We start from the raw sequence: 12,873 nt of genomic DNA on the forward strand, positions 1-12,873 counted from the left end.
GAACTCCATTGTTGAGATATTATGTATAACTAATCTGTCAATGTACAAATAATGTGTCAATTTGAAGTAATCCAAAATAACCTATTTTGGATTCATTGAGAAAAATTATTTTTTGTTTGAAATTTATGAAATCAGATAAACGAGAAATAATGAAGTATCAATAAAAGTAAAAAATGAAAACAGTTTTTTTATTCTATCGAGAGAATAATCTACTTACAAAAGTTGGATTTTAGAATAGGATAAACTATGTCAAAGCCCTAAGATAAGATAAATAAACAGATAAGATAAATAAACGGACACCCTAATAAATGAAACTAATGAACCTTCAAATTGACTTTTGAACTCATTTTTTTTTATCAATTTGAGTGTTGACTAAAAAACTTATTTGATTGAATTGACTTGTTCAATATCGACGATTGAATATAAATAGGCTATTATTAGTTCGAGTAAGCCGCTATGGTGAAATCGGTAGACACGCTGCTCATAGGAAGCAGTGCTAGAGCATCTCGGTTCGAGTCCGAGTAGCGGCATGACATATTCTAAAAGATATCCAATAGATCCTATAATAAAAATAAATTAAATTCCCGATTTCTAATTCTTAATTAATATTAATTTAGGGGATTCCCTCCCCTTTTTTTTTCATTTTTATGATATTTTCAACTTTAGAGCATATATTCACTCATATTTCCTTTTCAATTGTTTCAATTGTAATTATAATTCATTTGATAACCTTATTGGGCAATGAAATCATAAAACCATATGATTCGTCAGAAAAGGGGATGATAGTTACTTTTTTATGTCTAACAGGATTATTAATCACTCGTTGGATTTATTCGGGCCATTTCCCACTAAGTGATTTATATGAATCATTAATTTTTCTTTCATGGAGTTTCTCCCTTATTCATATAGTCCCTTATTTCAAAATAAGAAAAAATTATTTAACCGAAATAATTGCCTCAAGTACTATTTTTACCCAGGGCAACAAAAAGTCTTCGTCGTATGTGGTCTTTTCAGAGTGTTTTATTGTTAAGTATAGTCATGATTTTTTCCATGAATCTGTCTATTCAGCAAATAAATAGCAGTTATGTCTATCAATATGTATGGTCTTGGATTATCAATAATGATTTTTCTTTAGAATTCGGATACTTGATCGACCCGCTTACTTCTATTATGTTAATATTAATCACTACTGTTGGAATTATGGTTCTTATTTATAGTGATAATTATATGTCTCATGACCATGGATATTTGAGATTTTTTGCTTATATGAGTTTTTTCAGTACTTCCATGTTGGGATTAGTTACTAGTTCAAATTTGATACAAATTTATATTTTTTGGGAATTAGTTGGAATATGTTCGTATCTATTAATAGGATTTTGGTTCACACGACCTGTTGCAACAAAGGCTTGTCAAAAGGCGTTTGTAACTAATCGTGTTGGCGATTTTGGTTTATTATTAGGCATTTTAGGGTTTTATTGGATAACGGGGAGTTTCGAATTTCGTGATTTATTCCAAATCTTCAATAACTTGATTTCTAATAATGAGGTCAATTTTTTATTTGTTACTTTGTGTGCTATTCTATTATTTGCCGGTGCGATTGCGAAATCTGCACAATTTCCCCTTCATGTATGGTTACCTGATGCAATGGAAGGGCCAACTCCTATTTCGGCCCTTATACATGCTGCTACAATGGTAGCAGCGGGAATTTTTCTTGTAGCTCGACTTATGCCTCTTTTCATAGTTATACCCCACATAATGAATTTTATCTCTTTGATAGGGATAATAACAGTTTTTTTAGGAGCTACTTTAGCTCTTGCTCAAAAAGACATTAAGAGGGGTTTAGCTTATTCCACAATGTCTCAACTGGGTTATATGATGTTAGCTCTAGGTATGGGGTCTTATCGCAGTGCTTTATTTCATTTGATTACTCATGCTTATTCCAAAGCATTATTGTTTTTAGGATCGGGATCTGTTATTCATTCAATGGAAACTCTTGTTGGATATTGTCCAAAAAAAAGTCAGAATATGGTGCTTATGGGAGGTTTAACAAAACATCTACCAATTACTAAAAATTCTTTTTTATTAGGTACACTTTCTCTTTGTGGTATTCCACCCCTTGCTTGTTTTTGGTCCAAAGATGAAATTCTTAATGATAGTTGGTTGTATTCACCTATTTTTGGAATAATAGCTTGGTCTACGGCGGGATTAACCGCATTTTATATGTGTCGGATCTATTTACTTACTTTTGAAGGACATTTAAACGTTCATTTTCAAAATTATAGTGGAAAAAGGAATACCCCCTTCTATTCAATATCTCTATGGGGTAAAGAAGGTTCGAAAATAAGTAACAAAAACTTTAGTTTGGTAATTTTATTAAAAATGAAGAAGAATCAACGTCCTTCTTTTTTTTCAAATAATAAAGTATATAAAATTGATGAGAACGTAACAAATATGATACAACCCTTTCTTTCTATTCCGCATTTTGGCAATACCAAGACGTATTCGTATCCTTATGAATCGGATAATACTATGTTATTCCCAATACTTATATTGATTCTATTTACTTTGTTCGTTGGATTCTTAGGAATTCCTTTCAATCAAGACGTTGATATATTATCCAAATGGTTAAACCCGTCTATAAATCTTTTACATCAAAATTCAAATAATTCGATAGATTGGTATGAATTTAGTAAAGATGCATTTTTTTCAGTCAGTATAGCCTCTTTCGGAATATTTATAGCCTTTTTTTTATATAAACCTGTTTATTCATCTTTTCAAATTTTGGAGTTCCTTAATACATTTGTTAAAATGGGTCCTAATAGAATTTTTTATGACAAAATAAAAAATTCTATATATGATTGGTCATATAATCGGGGTTACATAGATGCCTTTTATGGAAGATTCTTAACTGCGGGGATTAGAAAATTGGCCAACTTTGCTTATTTTTTTGATAGACGAATAATTGATGCAATTCCAAATGGAGTTGGTCTTATGAGTTTCTTTGGAGCAAAGGTTATTAAATCGGTAGGGGGTGGGCGTATTTCTTCTTATCTGTTCTTTTATTTTTCTTATGTAGCAATTTTTTTATTAATTTACTATTTTTTCAATGTTTAATCTTGTTGACTAATCTCGCTAACATTGAACTTGGTAAAATGAAATGATTGAATAATTGAAAAATGAGATTATTCAGGAATACACATTAAATGCTGAGATTACGCATTGAATTTCTGTTAGTAGATCCATAATCAAAGAAGTGTTTGTGAGTATTGTAGAAGAAATGAAACAAAAGATACGGTAGAGCTAGGACAGTTATTGTATGAGGTCTACCCAGTGCTAGATGCAGAGGCGCGTAATAGATCGATATGAACATTATGAGCTGTCCCGTAATAAAACCAGTTGTTGCTGATACCTTCTTCTCGGATCAATTATGGTTTTTTTTATTACCAAAGTAGTGTATTTTAAAAAGATATATACCAAACTGGTGTGGTTTTAAAAATATTTATCATTTAGGTTAAATTTTATACCAAATCAAAATTAGAAGGAAAAATAAAAAAAGAAGGAAAATTGAATTATCAAGGTAATTACTTTTCGTTTTGTTCACGTTTGAGTATTTTTTTAACATATCCAGATAACGAACTTGTTGTATATGTTCACATATGACATCATGATAGGCTTTAACTTGCTACACCCGGTCATAAGTGAACACTTCCAACAAGTTCGTTACCTAGATGTATACAAAAAAAACGAAGTTACCTATATGTGAACAAAACGAAAAGGTAATTACTTTGATAAGTAAATTTCTCAAGAACCAACCCCATAACTTTCTCTTTCTATTATTGAAGCGTTGTATTAGATCTGCACATTGGCGGTTCCGAACTGGTCTCGAAATGGTCCAGTCTTTTTTCTTTCGGACCGGTACCGAACGGTATCAACCCGATCTTTTTTGGGACTTGTCTCGATCTTTTTTGGTTTGTCTCTTGGGCGTTCCGTGTGCCCTTTTCAGTTCAATTTTAGTTTTTTGGTTTTGGTTTCAAGTTTTTCTGTTAACGAATATGTAATTAATACCAAAATGATAGACTAAGATTTATTAAAAATGATACACTTAAGTTCAATAAAATACAAAAAGAAATAAGTTAGATAATGTGTGAATCATAATTGTTTAATTAACAAAAAAACGACTGCCAGTCTTTTCGTAGACCGATCTCAATCTGTCCAGTGTTGGTCTCGTAATTGTCCGGCTTTTTTTTAAAACCAGGTCTATACTTGGTCTTTTGCGGTTTGTTTTACCTTTTTGGGCCAAAACAAATCTTTTTGTGCATAAGCACGTAAAAAAAAGTACATGAGATTGTGTATAGTTGGGCTTCAATTTAGGCCTGAAAGTTAGTCATTGGGCCCAAATCAATCGCTATTAACAGAATCCAATCAATCCATACCATGATACCAATACTCTCTTCTCATTTTGGCGCGAAATAAGCATCGTTCTCTGTCAGCGTCGGTCGTCGGAGTCACTTCCTTTCCCGCTGATGTCCAATTTACTGGAACTAACCGGTCTATTTTCGAGACTCGCGTCCCAAATTGAAACCGGAAATGGCGATACCGACAACGCCGACCAATCAGATGATGTTTTAGTGGCAGCTCTGAATCAATCACTCAACTTGAGCGAACAATCAAGGGTTAGGGTTTTGGACACCGCGTTGTCTTTGATGTGTTTCACATCCCCTCAGGTAAGTATCAATTGAAATGATTAGTTTTTAAAGCCGTTCTTTTAGTACTGTAATGTATATGATCTTGATTCGTGGTTATTTAGGTATTTGATTCGGTAATTGAGTATTCAGTGAATACAATCGTCTCGGTTTTATCTTCATTAATCGAATGTGAGGTCTTAAAATCAGATAAATCAGAGGTTTTGCGAATTGGTGGCTATATATCGGCCCATGACTGCGTGAGAGTGATGGAATCATGTGTCGATGTTCTGGGGAAACTAACTGAACATGGTGGGTTCATAAAGGTGACTTTTAAGTATCTTTTATCAAAAGTTTTTGAAACTTTTCTGATTACCAATGTCAAACCAGACTTCAATATACGAATTTTTGCAGGAATGCTTTCTCGTTCATTACTGTATGCTGTTGTTCGAGTAGCTGTGATGAGGACTCAATTCCAATACACAATGCAACTTACACCAGTTTTCAATGTTCAATCAACTGAAGAGATGAGTCATGCATTGTCAAAATTGGTGTATTATATCCCAAAAACTATTCCTACTAACAATCAAGAATTACAACTGAGGTATGGCTTACCATAACAAAAAATATGTTATTTTACTTTCTTCTTCATATAACTTTTTCTTTTGCAGGTTGCTAATCTGGTATCTTGACCCTCAAACTCTTCTAGAAGATATATCACAACTATTGCAAGAAGCTATTGGGAGACCCTTTATTTGTCTGAATGATGAATTCTATGAGAAGCTAAAATGGCGATCTGTTATAATTTTCTTGGCACTTTCTCCATTGTTTTTCATTGAAACAAGATCTTTACTTCATACCTGGTTTCTGCACACGTAAGTTACTATTTTTAATCCGAGTTCTTGTATTAGTTGATATTTACTTTTGATTATTCATAACAGAGGTTTAGATTCTGTATTAGAGCTTCAAGTTGGATTGGTTTCAATGTTATTAGATCTACTCTCTAGACCAATCTATTGGGGATTATCTGCAGAAATCGGATCAAAGCTTCCATTTTCAAATGCATACTTTCTCTCCAACCACAATTTACTCAGAACATTCAATGAACCCTTGTCATATGATGGATTTCTTGAATTGGTTCATAAGATAAAAGATTCTACTCCTCAAACAAATACAATTTCAATGGTGGATCACAAATCTACATGGTCCATAGCAATGAACTTCCCAGATTGGTTTTATTTTGCTTCATTTCTACTCTCTGGAAGAAGTTTTGATTATCTACAACAGACATCATCTTGTTCAGCTGCAGCATCTTGGTATATTTCATGGATTCTAGATCCTGTAACTGAATCAGTTTCTGGTATTTTGGCTGAAAAATTGTCAAAATTGTCAAAACCCTTAGTTATTAATCTTTCAACTATTCGAATTTGGCTCAAGGAATTTCAAGATGTAAAAGCAATTGATATACAGAAGAATGCAATGTTTAGGAGGATCACATTTGGGATCTTAATTGGATCTTATTCTTCCATAACTGAAGATGGATTCGAATTGCTTCTTCATTATGTTACAACTGGTATAATTCTTCGGTCAACAGAAAGTCAACATACCAGATTAAAGGAAGCAGTTGCATGTGCTTGTAGTGTTTTCAACTTAACTGATATTGCAGAAAGAATTTCAGATTCTGTATGTGATGCTCGAGAAATTGCAGTTGAAATTATTTGCCAGATTAAACTAAGGGTTGTTAAATATCTGATCAAGTGTGTGAATAGTTTGCTCCAGTTTCAAATTGACCAAAATAACCTTCTTTTGTATAAGGATCTACACAGAAGAATGCTTCGATGGAGAAATCAAGGAAAAGATGTTTTCCATGGCTACAAAGACCTTGATGATGCTATTAACACAATCTCTAGTAAGTTACTTCATTCATGATTCTATTAACACAATCTCCATGTAAAATGTAAAACACTACTTTTCTTTTCTTTTTTGTATATATATAACAATTAAAATTAAAATGCCTTTTGGATTTTGGTCTAAAGCATATACAAACAAAATAAACCCTCTTACAAATTACAATACAACACTTTTTTAAATGGCCAACATGGCAGGCGATATGCCTTTACATTTCCAACTGCACATACCAACCAATTAATCGTTATTTTCATCTTTATATCTTCTTTACGTGTATTTAGTATTTACCAAGGAGTTGACTTTTTGACTTTTTGATTTTTTGACTTTTTGATACTAACTTCTTTTGACCAAAGTTATCCAATCTGGATTCCCTCCCAATTCCTCAAATACAACTAAAAAGTTACCCGTTGGTCTCAACCATGATCGTGGAACATGGTACCTGAAATCATTACATTTTAATAAATGAAAAGTAATAAATAATAATAGCAACAAAAAAATAAATATAATTTGAAAAAAAAATTCTCACCATCTTTGAGACGGATCTCCACAATATCGGTTGCATTTATTTTCATTATAAATTCCAGTGTAACTACATTTCCCACAATTACCACGTGCTTTATTTCCAGCCCAATGTCTCCCTATAGCCTCCCCATTGACCCACATTTGACCTTTTCCCATTCCATTCATATCTAAAGCCAATGGTTCGTTTCCATCTGGCGCATTGAATGTAGTCTAAAAGTAAAATTATAAAATACGTTACAATAAAATTGTTATTAATTATTATTTATGAATGAATGATATAACAAAATTACCTTGTACCAAGTAAGAGGCTGTTTTTGAGCCACTAAAGACCCTTGTAGCCACTCAACAGATGAACTCCCATCAAGCGTATGGAGACTTAAACTTTCACCCTTTAAACCAACCTACACATGAATAAATTAAACAAATTACATTATTATTATTATTATTTTTAAAATGTATTTTAAAATATTATATCGACATAAAACTCAACAAACAAACCTTGTAAGACCATTGTTGTTTTGTCAAGTCTCGTGTACCCTCGTTTAAACCTGTTAAACTAATTGGACCCAGGATCCCAACATTGTATGTCTCAAAATGTGTGCCCACATTCTGTAATAACAAATCGTTACAAGTTTTTAAATATAAATATATAATTGTTCCAAGTATTTTCTTTTTATATATATTTTATTTAAACTAACCGCAAGGCCCACAGAAACACTTAGCATGGAGATCTTGTTAGCACCCGCTCTTAACTTCACGTTACCATTAAATGTTAACTTTGGATTTTTCAGTGATCCCCAAACAGTTCCTATAGTTTGACCAAACAATCAAAAGTCAAACACATATATTTTTTTTTGTTTAATAATTATTATACTCATAAAATATAATATATTCAATTATTTTATTTACCCGAGAGTTGATTGTTGATAAACACATGCAAAGCATGTCCTGCTGACATCACTGTAAGCACAGGGAACTGCCCGTTTTTTAAAAACTGTTCGTTTGGTGATATATACACTCTGGAAAATCAAATAATCAAATTTAATTTATAGATATTAAATATTAATACATAACTAGACTTCAAATTTTTTAATACTTACTCTGTAAGGTACCATAAGTAATCAGATTCATCTCTAGTAACATTTAGCTGTTCATACAACCCCTCCATTGATAAAGTATCACTGCTATCTGAAGATGGAGCTTCTTCATTGTACGATTGCCATGAAAACGATCCAACAGATGTCATCTTTCTCTGAGTGCTTGGAGCATTAACCTGGAAATTAATTTAAAAGTGAGAAATGTTTGGAGAAAAAAGGGTAGAATGGTAATTTTATTATTATTATTATTACCTTTGCGGTGTTGAAAACTTCCTTCTTGCAGTCTTGGAGGATGCTAATGGACCAAGGAGGGAGGTCATATTGGGAATTTCCAAATGTCATTTTTGCTGAAAATTGTGGGTCGTAGTTTGAGAGGAATGCAGCACAATCTCCATTTTTCGGTAGAAATACATGTATCTGTGGTTGATAATTAATTAATATAAGTTAGAAAAAAAATATATGGTTGTTTTTGAGAAATGACGAAACTAACCTCTTGATTCTTTCCAGGATAGGTAACAGTAGGATAAGACGAAACTAAAACCGGCTCAACTAATTTTATGGCTGTGTGTAAATCCCTTAAATGCCCCCATTTTGGTTCGTTTAGTAAACCTAAAACATCACATCAGTAAACCATCAACATGAATAAAGACGATTAATGCAAAAATTAAAGATTATAAAAAAAAAAAAATTAATGATTTGATTGTGTACCATATTCATCGATAGGCGCATCATAATCATAACTTGTTGTGATAAACAGACCCCCTGCTGTCCTCCCAAAATTTGTCCCCCCATGATACTAAACAACCATTCATATAAATCTAATTAGTCAACAAACAAACCCTACTAAAATAATGGACAGGGGCAAATATGTAAAAAAACAAATCATACCATATAATAGTTAACAAAAGAACCATTATTTTGTATGAATCTCAAAACTGAATAAGCAATATCTTCAACAGGTCTGGTAGGAATCGCACCACCAAATTCCGTGAACCTTGAATAAAAAAATTACAAAATAATTATATCATGACACAGATATTAAATATTATGTAAGCGAAGTGTGAAATTTAAAAAAAAAATTAGGGATAAGATTTACATGACTTACCAGCCAGTCCAAAGCTCTGTAAACATTTTAGGTTTGTATGGCTTGTTAGGAGTGAATTTTTCACAGTAGAAACCATTACACGTGTCAATCTGTCACGAGTCATGTAATCAACATGTATGTTAGAATTTAAAAAAGAAAAAAAGAAAAGAGTATTAGGTTGAGTTGTACGATGTGTATTATGAGTTGTACTACCATTGGATCAGGGGCCTCTTCTTGTTTACACATGATCCAAGGGACACCGGTTTTAAGACCATCTGCCATTTGTGCTGCCCATTTTGTGTAAGCTTTTCCAGGGGCACCAATGTCCCATTCGACAGGTCCATACTCATTTTCTATCTATAAAACCAAACAATCATTTTTTTAAATTCAAATTCAAATTCAGATCAATTCTAGCTTACCTAAAACCATATGTATATTTATATTAAATAAAGTCAACAAAAGTCAAACAAGGTCAAAACCTGAGACAAGATAATTGGACCTCCTTGAGGCTCAAACAACTCCTCTGACTTCATCATGCTGACTATTTTCTCTGTAAATCTTTGCATCGCACTCTTTTTTTTTTTACATCATACAAAACAAGGAACCAAATTAGAAGAAAGGGTATTTTAGTAATTTTAATCAACTTCAAAAAATTTAAAAAATTCTAACCTTGAAAGGTCCGTTGTCTGTTCTGAAAGACATACCCGGTACATACTTTAGCCAAACAGGAAATCCCCTGAATCCAATATATAATATAAAAAAGCATATAAATACAAAGACAATGCTATTTCTTTTTCTTTTTTTGTATTTTTAGATGATGAAAAGTTGTAACTTTAATTGCTATTATAAAAGATTAAAAGCATGTATAGTGATTACCCGAAATTCCACTCAGCACAAACGTAAGGGCCAATGCGTAAATTAACATAGAGACCCGCTTCTTGTACGGTTTTTATGAACTTAACTAAATCATATCTTCCTTCAAAATTATACTGGAAACAAGAAAATTCATTAATTTTTGAATAATAATAATAATAATAATAATAATAATAATAATAATAATAATAATAATAATAATTTTGTAATCAATTTTATACCTTTCCAGGAGATGGTTCATGCCCATTCCAAAATACATAAGTTTGAATCACATCTAAGCCTCCATCCTTTGCCTTTTTTATAAGATCAGGCCACATCTACATATCCACATACACAACAAATTTAAAAATTAGGACCAAAATATTTCAAATTATGTCACATGAGAAACATATGATTCTGATTTAAAAAAAAAAAAAATACCCAGAAAAATCAAGAATCAGAAACCCTCGTAAATCTTTAAAACCCAGTGAGAGCATTGAGGAATCAAGAAGAAAAACCAGAAAACAATCTGTAAATAAATATACCTGAGGGGTGCTTCGTGGGTAATGAATTGAACCCGACATGAGGATTCGTCGTCTGCCATTGATGATGATTGCTTTATCATCGTAGGAAACAGCTCCATTAATGGAGGAACAAACGCATGAAAAAACAACCAGTAACACCAGAAGAATCTTGATTCTGGGAATTTTCGGCATTCTTGATTTGAATACCCACTTTGAGTTTTACACACTTTGTCTTCTTTGAAAGATTCAGAAATAAGGAACTTAGGTTTATTTTTGATGCTTTTGATGGTGAAGTATTAATGGGTTTTTGTATAAGGGGAGGTGGGGAATGGGGGGATGTTGATATGAATATGAAATATGAATTCAAGAAGACGAGCAACTTCTTATAAAGATTCAAATGGGTCCCATTCTTGTAGTAAAAGTGGCTCCACCATAACCAACAACACAGAATTTGGTATTCTCCAATACATTTCTTTCTGATATTGGTTTTTAAATTCCCAAAATAATACTATTTATTTTGTGTTATCACTTATCTAGAAAAGCACACTATTTATTTCCCTAACTTTTACGTTATAATATATATATATATATTTTTTTAATATTACACGACTCTAGTTTTTGTTGATAGAGTAATTTGGTTCATGTAAGTTTAGGGTTTATCGACAAAAGTAAAATATTTTACTAATGTTTTATGTTTTACATAAAATGGTAAGTATAGTTTTTTTTTTTCAGTGATTAATAGGTTTGTTATATTGATTAGTAAAATCATAAAAGAATATTTGCATTTTTGTAAGGAATTGAATAATTTATTTGTTATTAACAATCTGGGTTCGTATGGTCTTTTAATCATTACAAAAAGTTAAATAAAAAAGTTAACATTAAAAAACCAAACATATTTATAAATTATAGGAGTATTAGAAAAAGGATAAGTTTATATAAAAGGCTTAGGAGTATTTTCTTTGTAAATTGTTGAAGCAACCTAATCAGTTTTGCATTTAATGAAAGTTGCTTCTTCAAGCAAAATTATATGTGGACCCTTATACTAGAGATAATTGTACTAAACCGTCTTCGGATATGGTCAAGAATGTCACACATCCAAAATGGTATTATGAATAATGTAAATATCAAATCAGGTATTATTCCATGTTAATGTCTTGTAAAAGAAAATTATAAATCGTACCAAAGATCATGTAAATTTGTCACAAAGCTTACGTGGAAGGTCAATCATAGAACATTCTAACAATATTTTTAGATTTGTCATGGTTTGAACCTCGTACCACATGTGTGGAATTCCGCTTCTCGACTATTAGACTTCATCATGGAGACTTAAAATGCCAAGTATTCTAGAAATCTCATGTTTAACTTTTTAAGGATCGTCTTAAATGCCACCTAGAACATCGTCATCGTCTTGTGGCCTATTTTCCATATTGACAGTCATTTTTAAATCGAGACTTTTCCTCATTAATTTTATACACCCTAAGTCGAAGTCTGCAATTTTCTAGGGTCCGGAGGCTTTCTAACAACTCATAATCCTCCCCAAACATCATTGTTGAAGATCAAAAGTCGTTTCCATTACGTTTGAAGCCTTTTGTCCATACGTGCATCAAGCTTGCAAAGAATCATCATCACCAACAACATGAATCCTTTTACCCACACCATGTCGAGACATTGTTATTGGTTTATGTTTGTTAATTAATTAATGATAACGTATCCTTTGGGACGCGCCCAAGGAACGGAAAAAAAAAAAGAATGTACTAATGTGCCTTAGCGGTAGTTGGGTCGCCAAGTTGCCAGTATGCTTGACATATCCTTATCTAGCGCCCAAACGTTAGGCGGGTATGCTCTAATTATCCAGTTAGGCCGCCTTGCGATAAAAAGGCAATGCCTTCGGGAGACAGAAGAGTAATGCTCATAACATTATCACATAAGCCTATCACAAGTTTTGGTGAATAAAGGAACACAGTCCTCCAATCAACATCACCGCCCTGACCCGGCTGGAACCGGTCCAAACCGGACCCGGCCCGGGAACCGAAGTCGGCCGAAATTAAGAATCGAACCGGACCGCAAGTTCTACCGATTTTTACCGTGTCTTCAATGTTGGAACCGGTCCTCAAGAAATAGCAACAGTCGGTTTTGGTTTTTGCTGGTTCTACCGGTTCTCAGTTCCAAAAATCCACAAGAATATCGTCTTGGTCCCGTCCCGA

General features: G+C 32.6%; 3 protein-coding genes across 5 annotated transcripts; 2 read left to right on the forward strand and 1 right to left on the reverse strand.

Annotated features, from left to right (window-relative positions):
* Window positions 1-982: 982 nt before the first annotated feature.
* LOC122197931 (NAD(P)H-quinone oxidoreductase subunit 5, chloroplastic-like) lies at window positions 983-3,114 on the forward strand. The gene has a single exon (XM_052771802.1). It carries the CDS (start codon window positions 1,000-1,002, stop codon window positions 3,112-3,114), a length of 2,115 nt encoding a protein of 704 aa, XP_052627762.1. The 5' UTR covers window positions 983-999.
* Window positions 3,115-4,239: 1,125 nt separating this feature from the next.
* LOC111892557 (uncharacterized) lies at window positions 4,240-6,947 on the forward strand. 2 transcript variants are annotated; one of them, XM_023888614.3, is made up of 5 exons: window positions 4,240-4,724; window positions 4,808-4,994; window positions 5,097-5,286; window positions 5,354-5,557; window positions 5,624-6,947. In XM_023888614.3, the coding sequence occupies exons 1-5, from the start codon at window positions 4,524-4,526 to the stop codon at window positions 6,609-6,611; spliced, it is 1,770 nt and encodes a 589-aa protein (XP_023744382.1). In that variant the 5' UTR covers window positions 4,240-4,523; the 3' UTR covers window positions 6,612-6,947. The 2 variants fall into 2 exon arrangements, with proteins under 2 accessions (XP_023744382.1, XP_042751348.1); XM_042895414.2 differs by having other exon boundaries at window positions 4,591-4,724; window positions 4,893-4,994.
* Window positions 6,683-11,031, reverse strand: LOC111892556 (beta-galactosidase). Of its 2 annotated transcripts, none has more exons than XM_042895413.2 (18): window positions 10,691-11,031; window positions 10,388-10,483; window positions 10,170-10,282; window positions 9,963-10,029; window positions 9,773-9,865; window positions 9,483-9,650; window positions 9,315-9,403; window positions 9,098-9,203; window positions 8,918-9,005; window positions 8,700-8,818; window positions 8,462-8,626; window positions 8,213-8,385; window positions 8,022-8,131; window positions 7,811-7,920; window positions 7,611-7,721; window positions 7,403-7,513; window positions 7,117-7,322; window positions 6,683-7,029 (listed from the first exon to the last, which is right to left on the reverse strand). In XM_042895413.2, exons 1-18 carry the CDS (start codon window positions 10,859-10,861, stop codon window positions 6,924-6,926), a joined length of 2,202 nt encoding a protein of 733 aa, XP_042751347.1. In that variant the 5' UTR covers window positions 10,862-11,031; the 3' UTR covers window positions 6,683-6,923. The 2 variants fall into 2 exon arrangements, with proteins under 2 accessions (XP_042751347.1, XP_023744380.1); XM_023888612.3 differs by having other exon boundaries at window positions 9,507-9,650; window positions 10,691-11,030.
* Between the last annotated feature and the right edge of the window lie 1,842 nt (window positions 11,032-12,873).

Source organism: Lactuca sativa, chromosome 5, assembly GCF_002870075.4.
Source record: "Lactuca sativa cultivar Salinas chromosome 5, Lsat_Salinas_v11, whole genome shotgun sequence".
Lineage (NCBI taxonomy): Eukaryota > Viridiplantae > Streptophyta > Magnoliopsida > Asterales > Asteraceae > Lactuca > Lactuca sativa.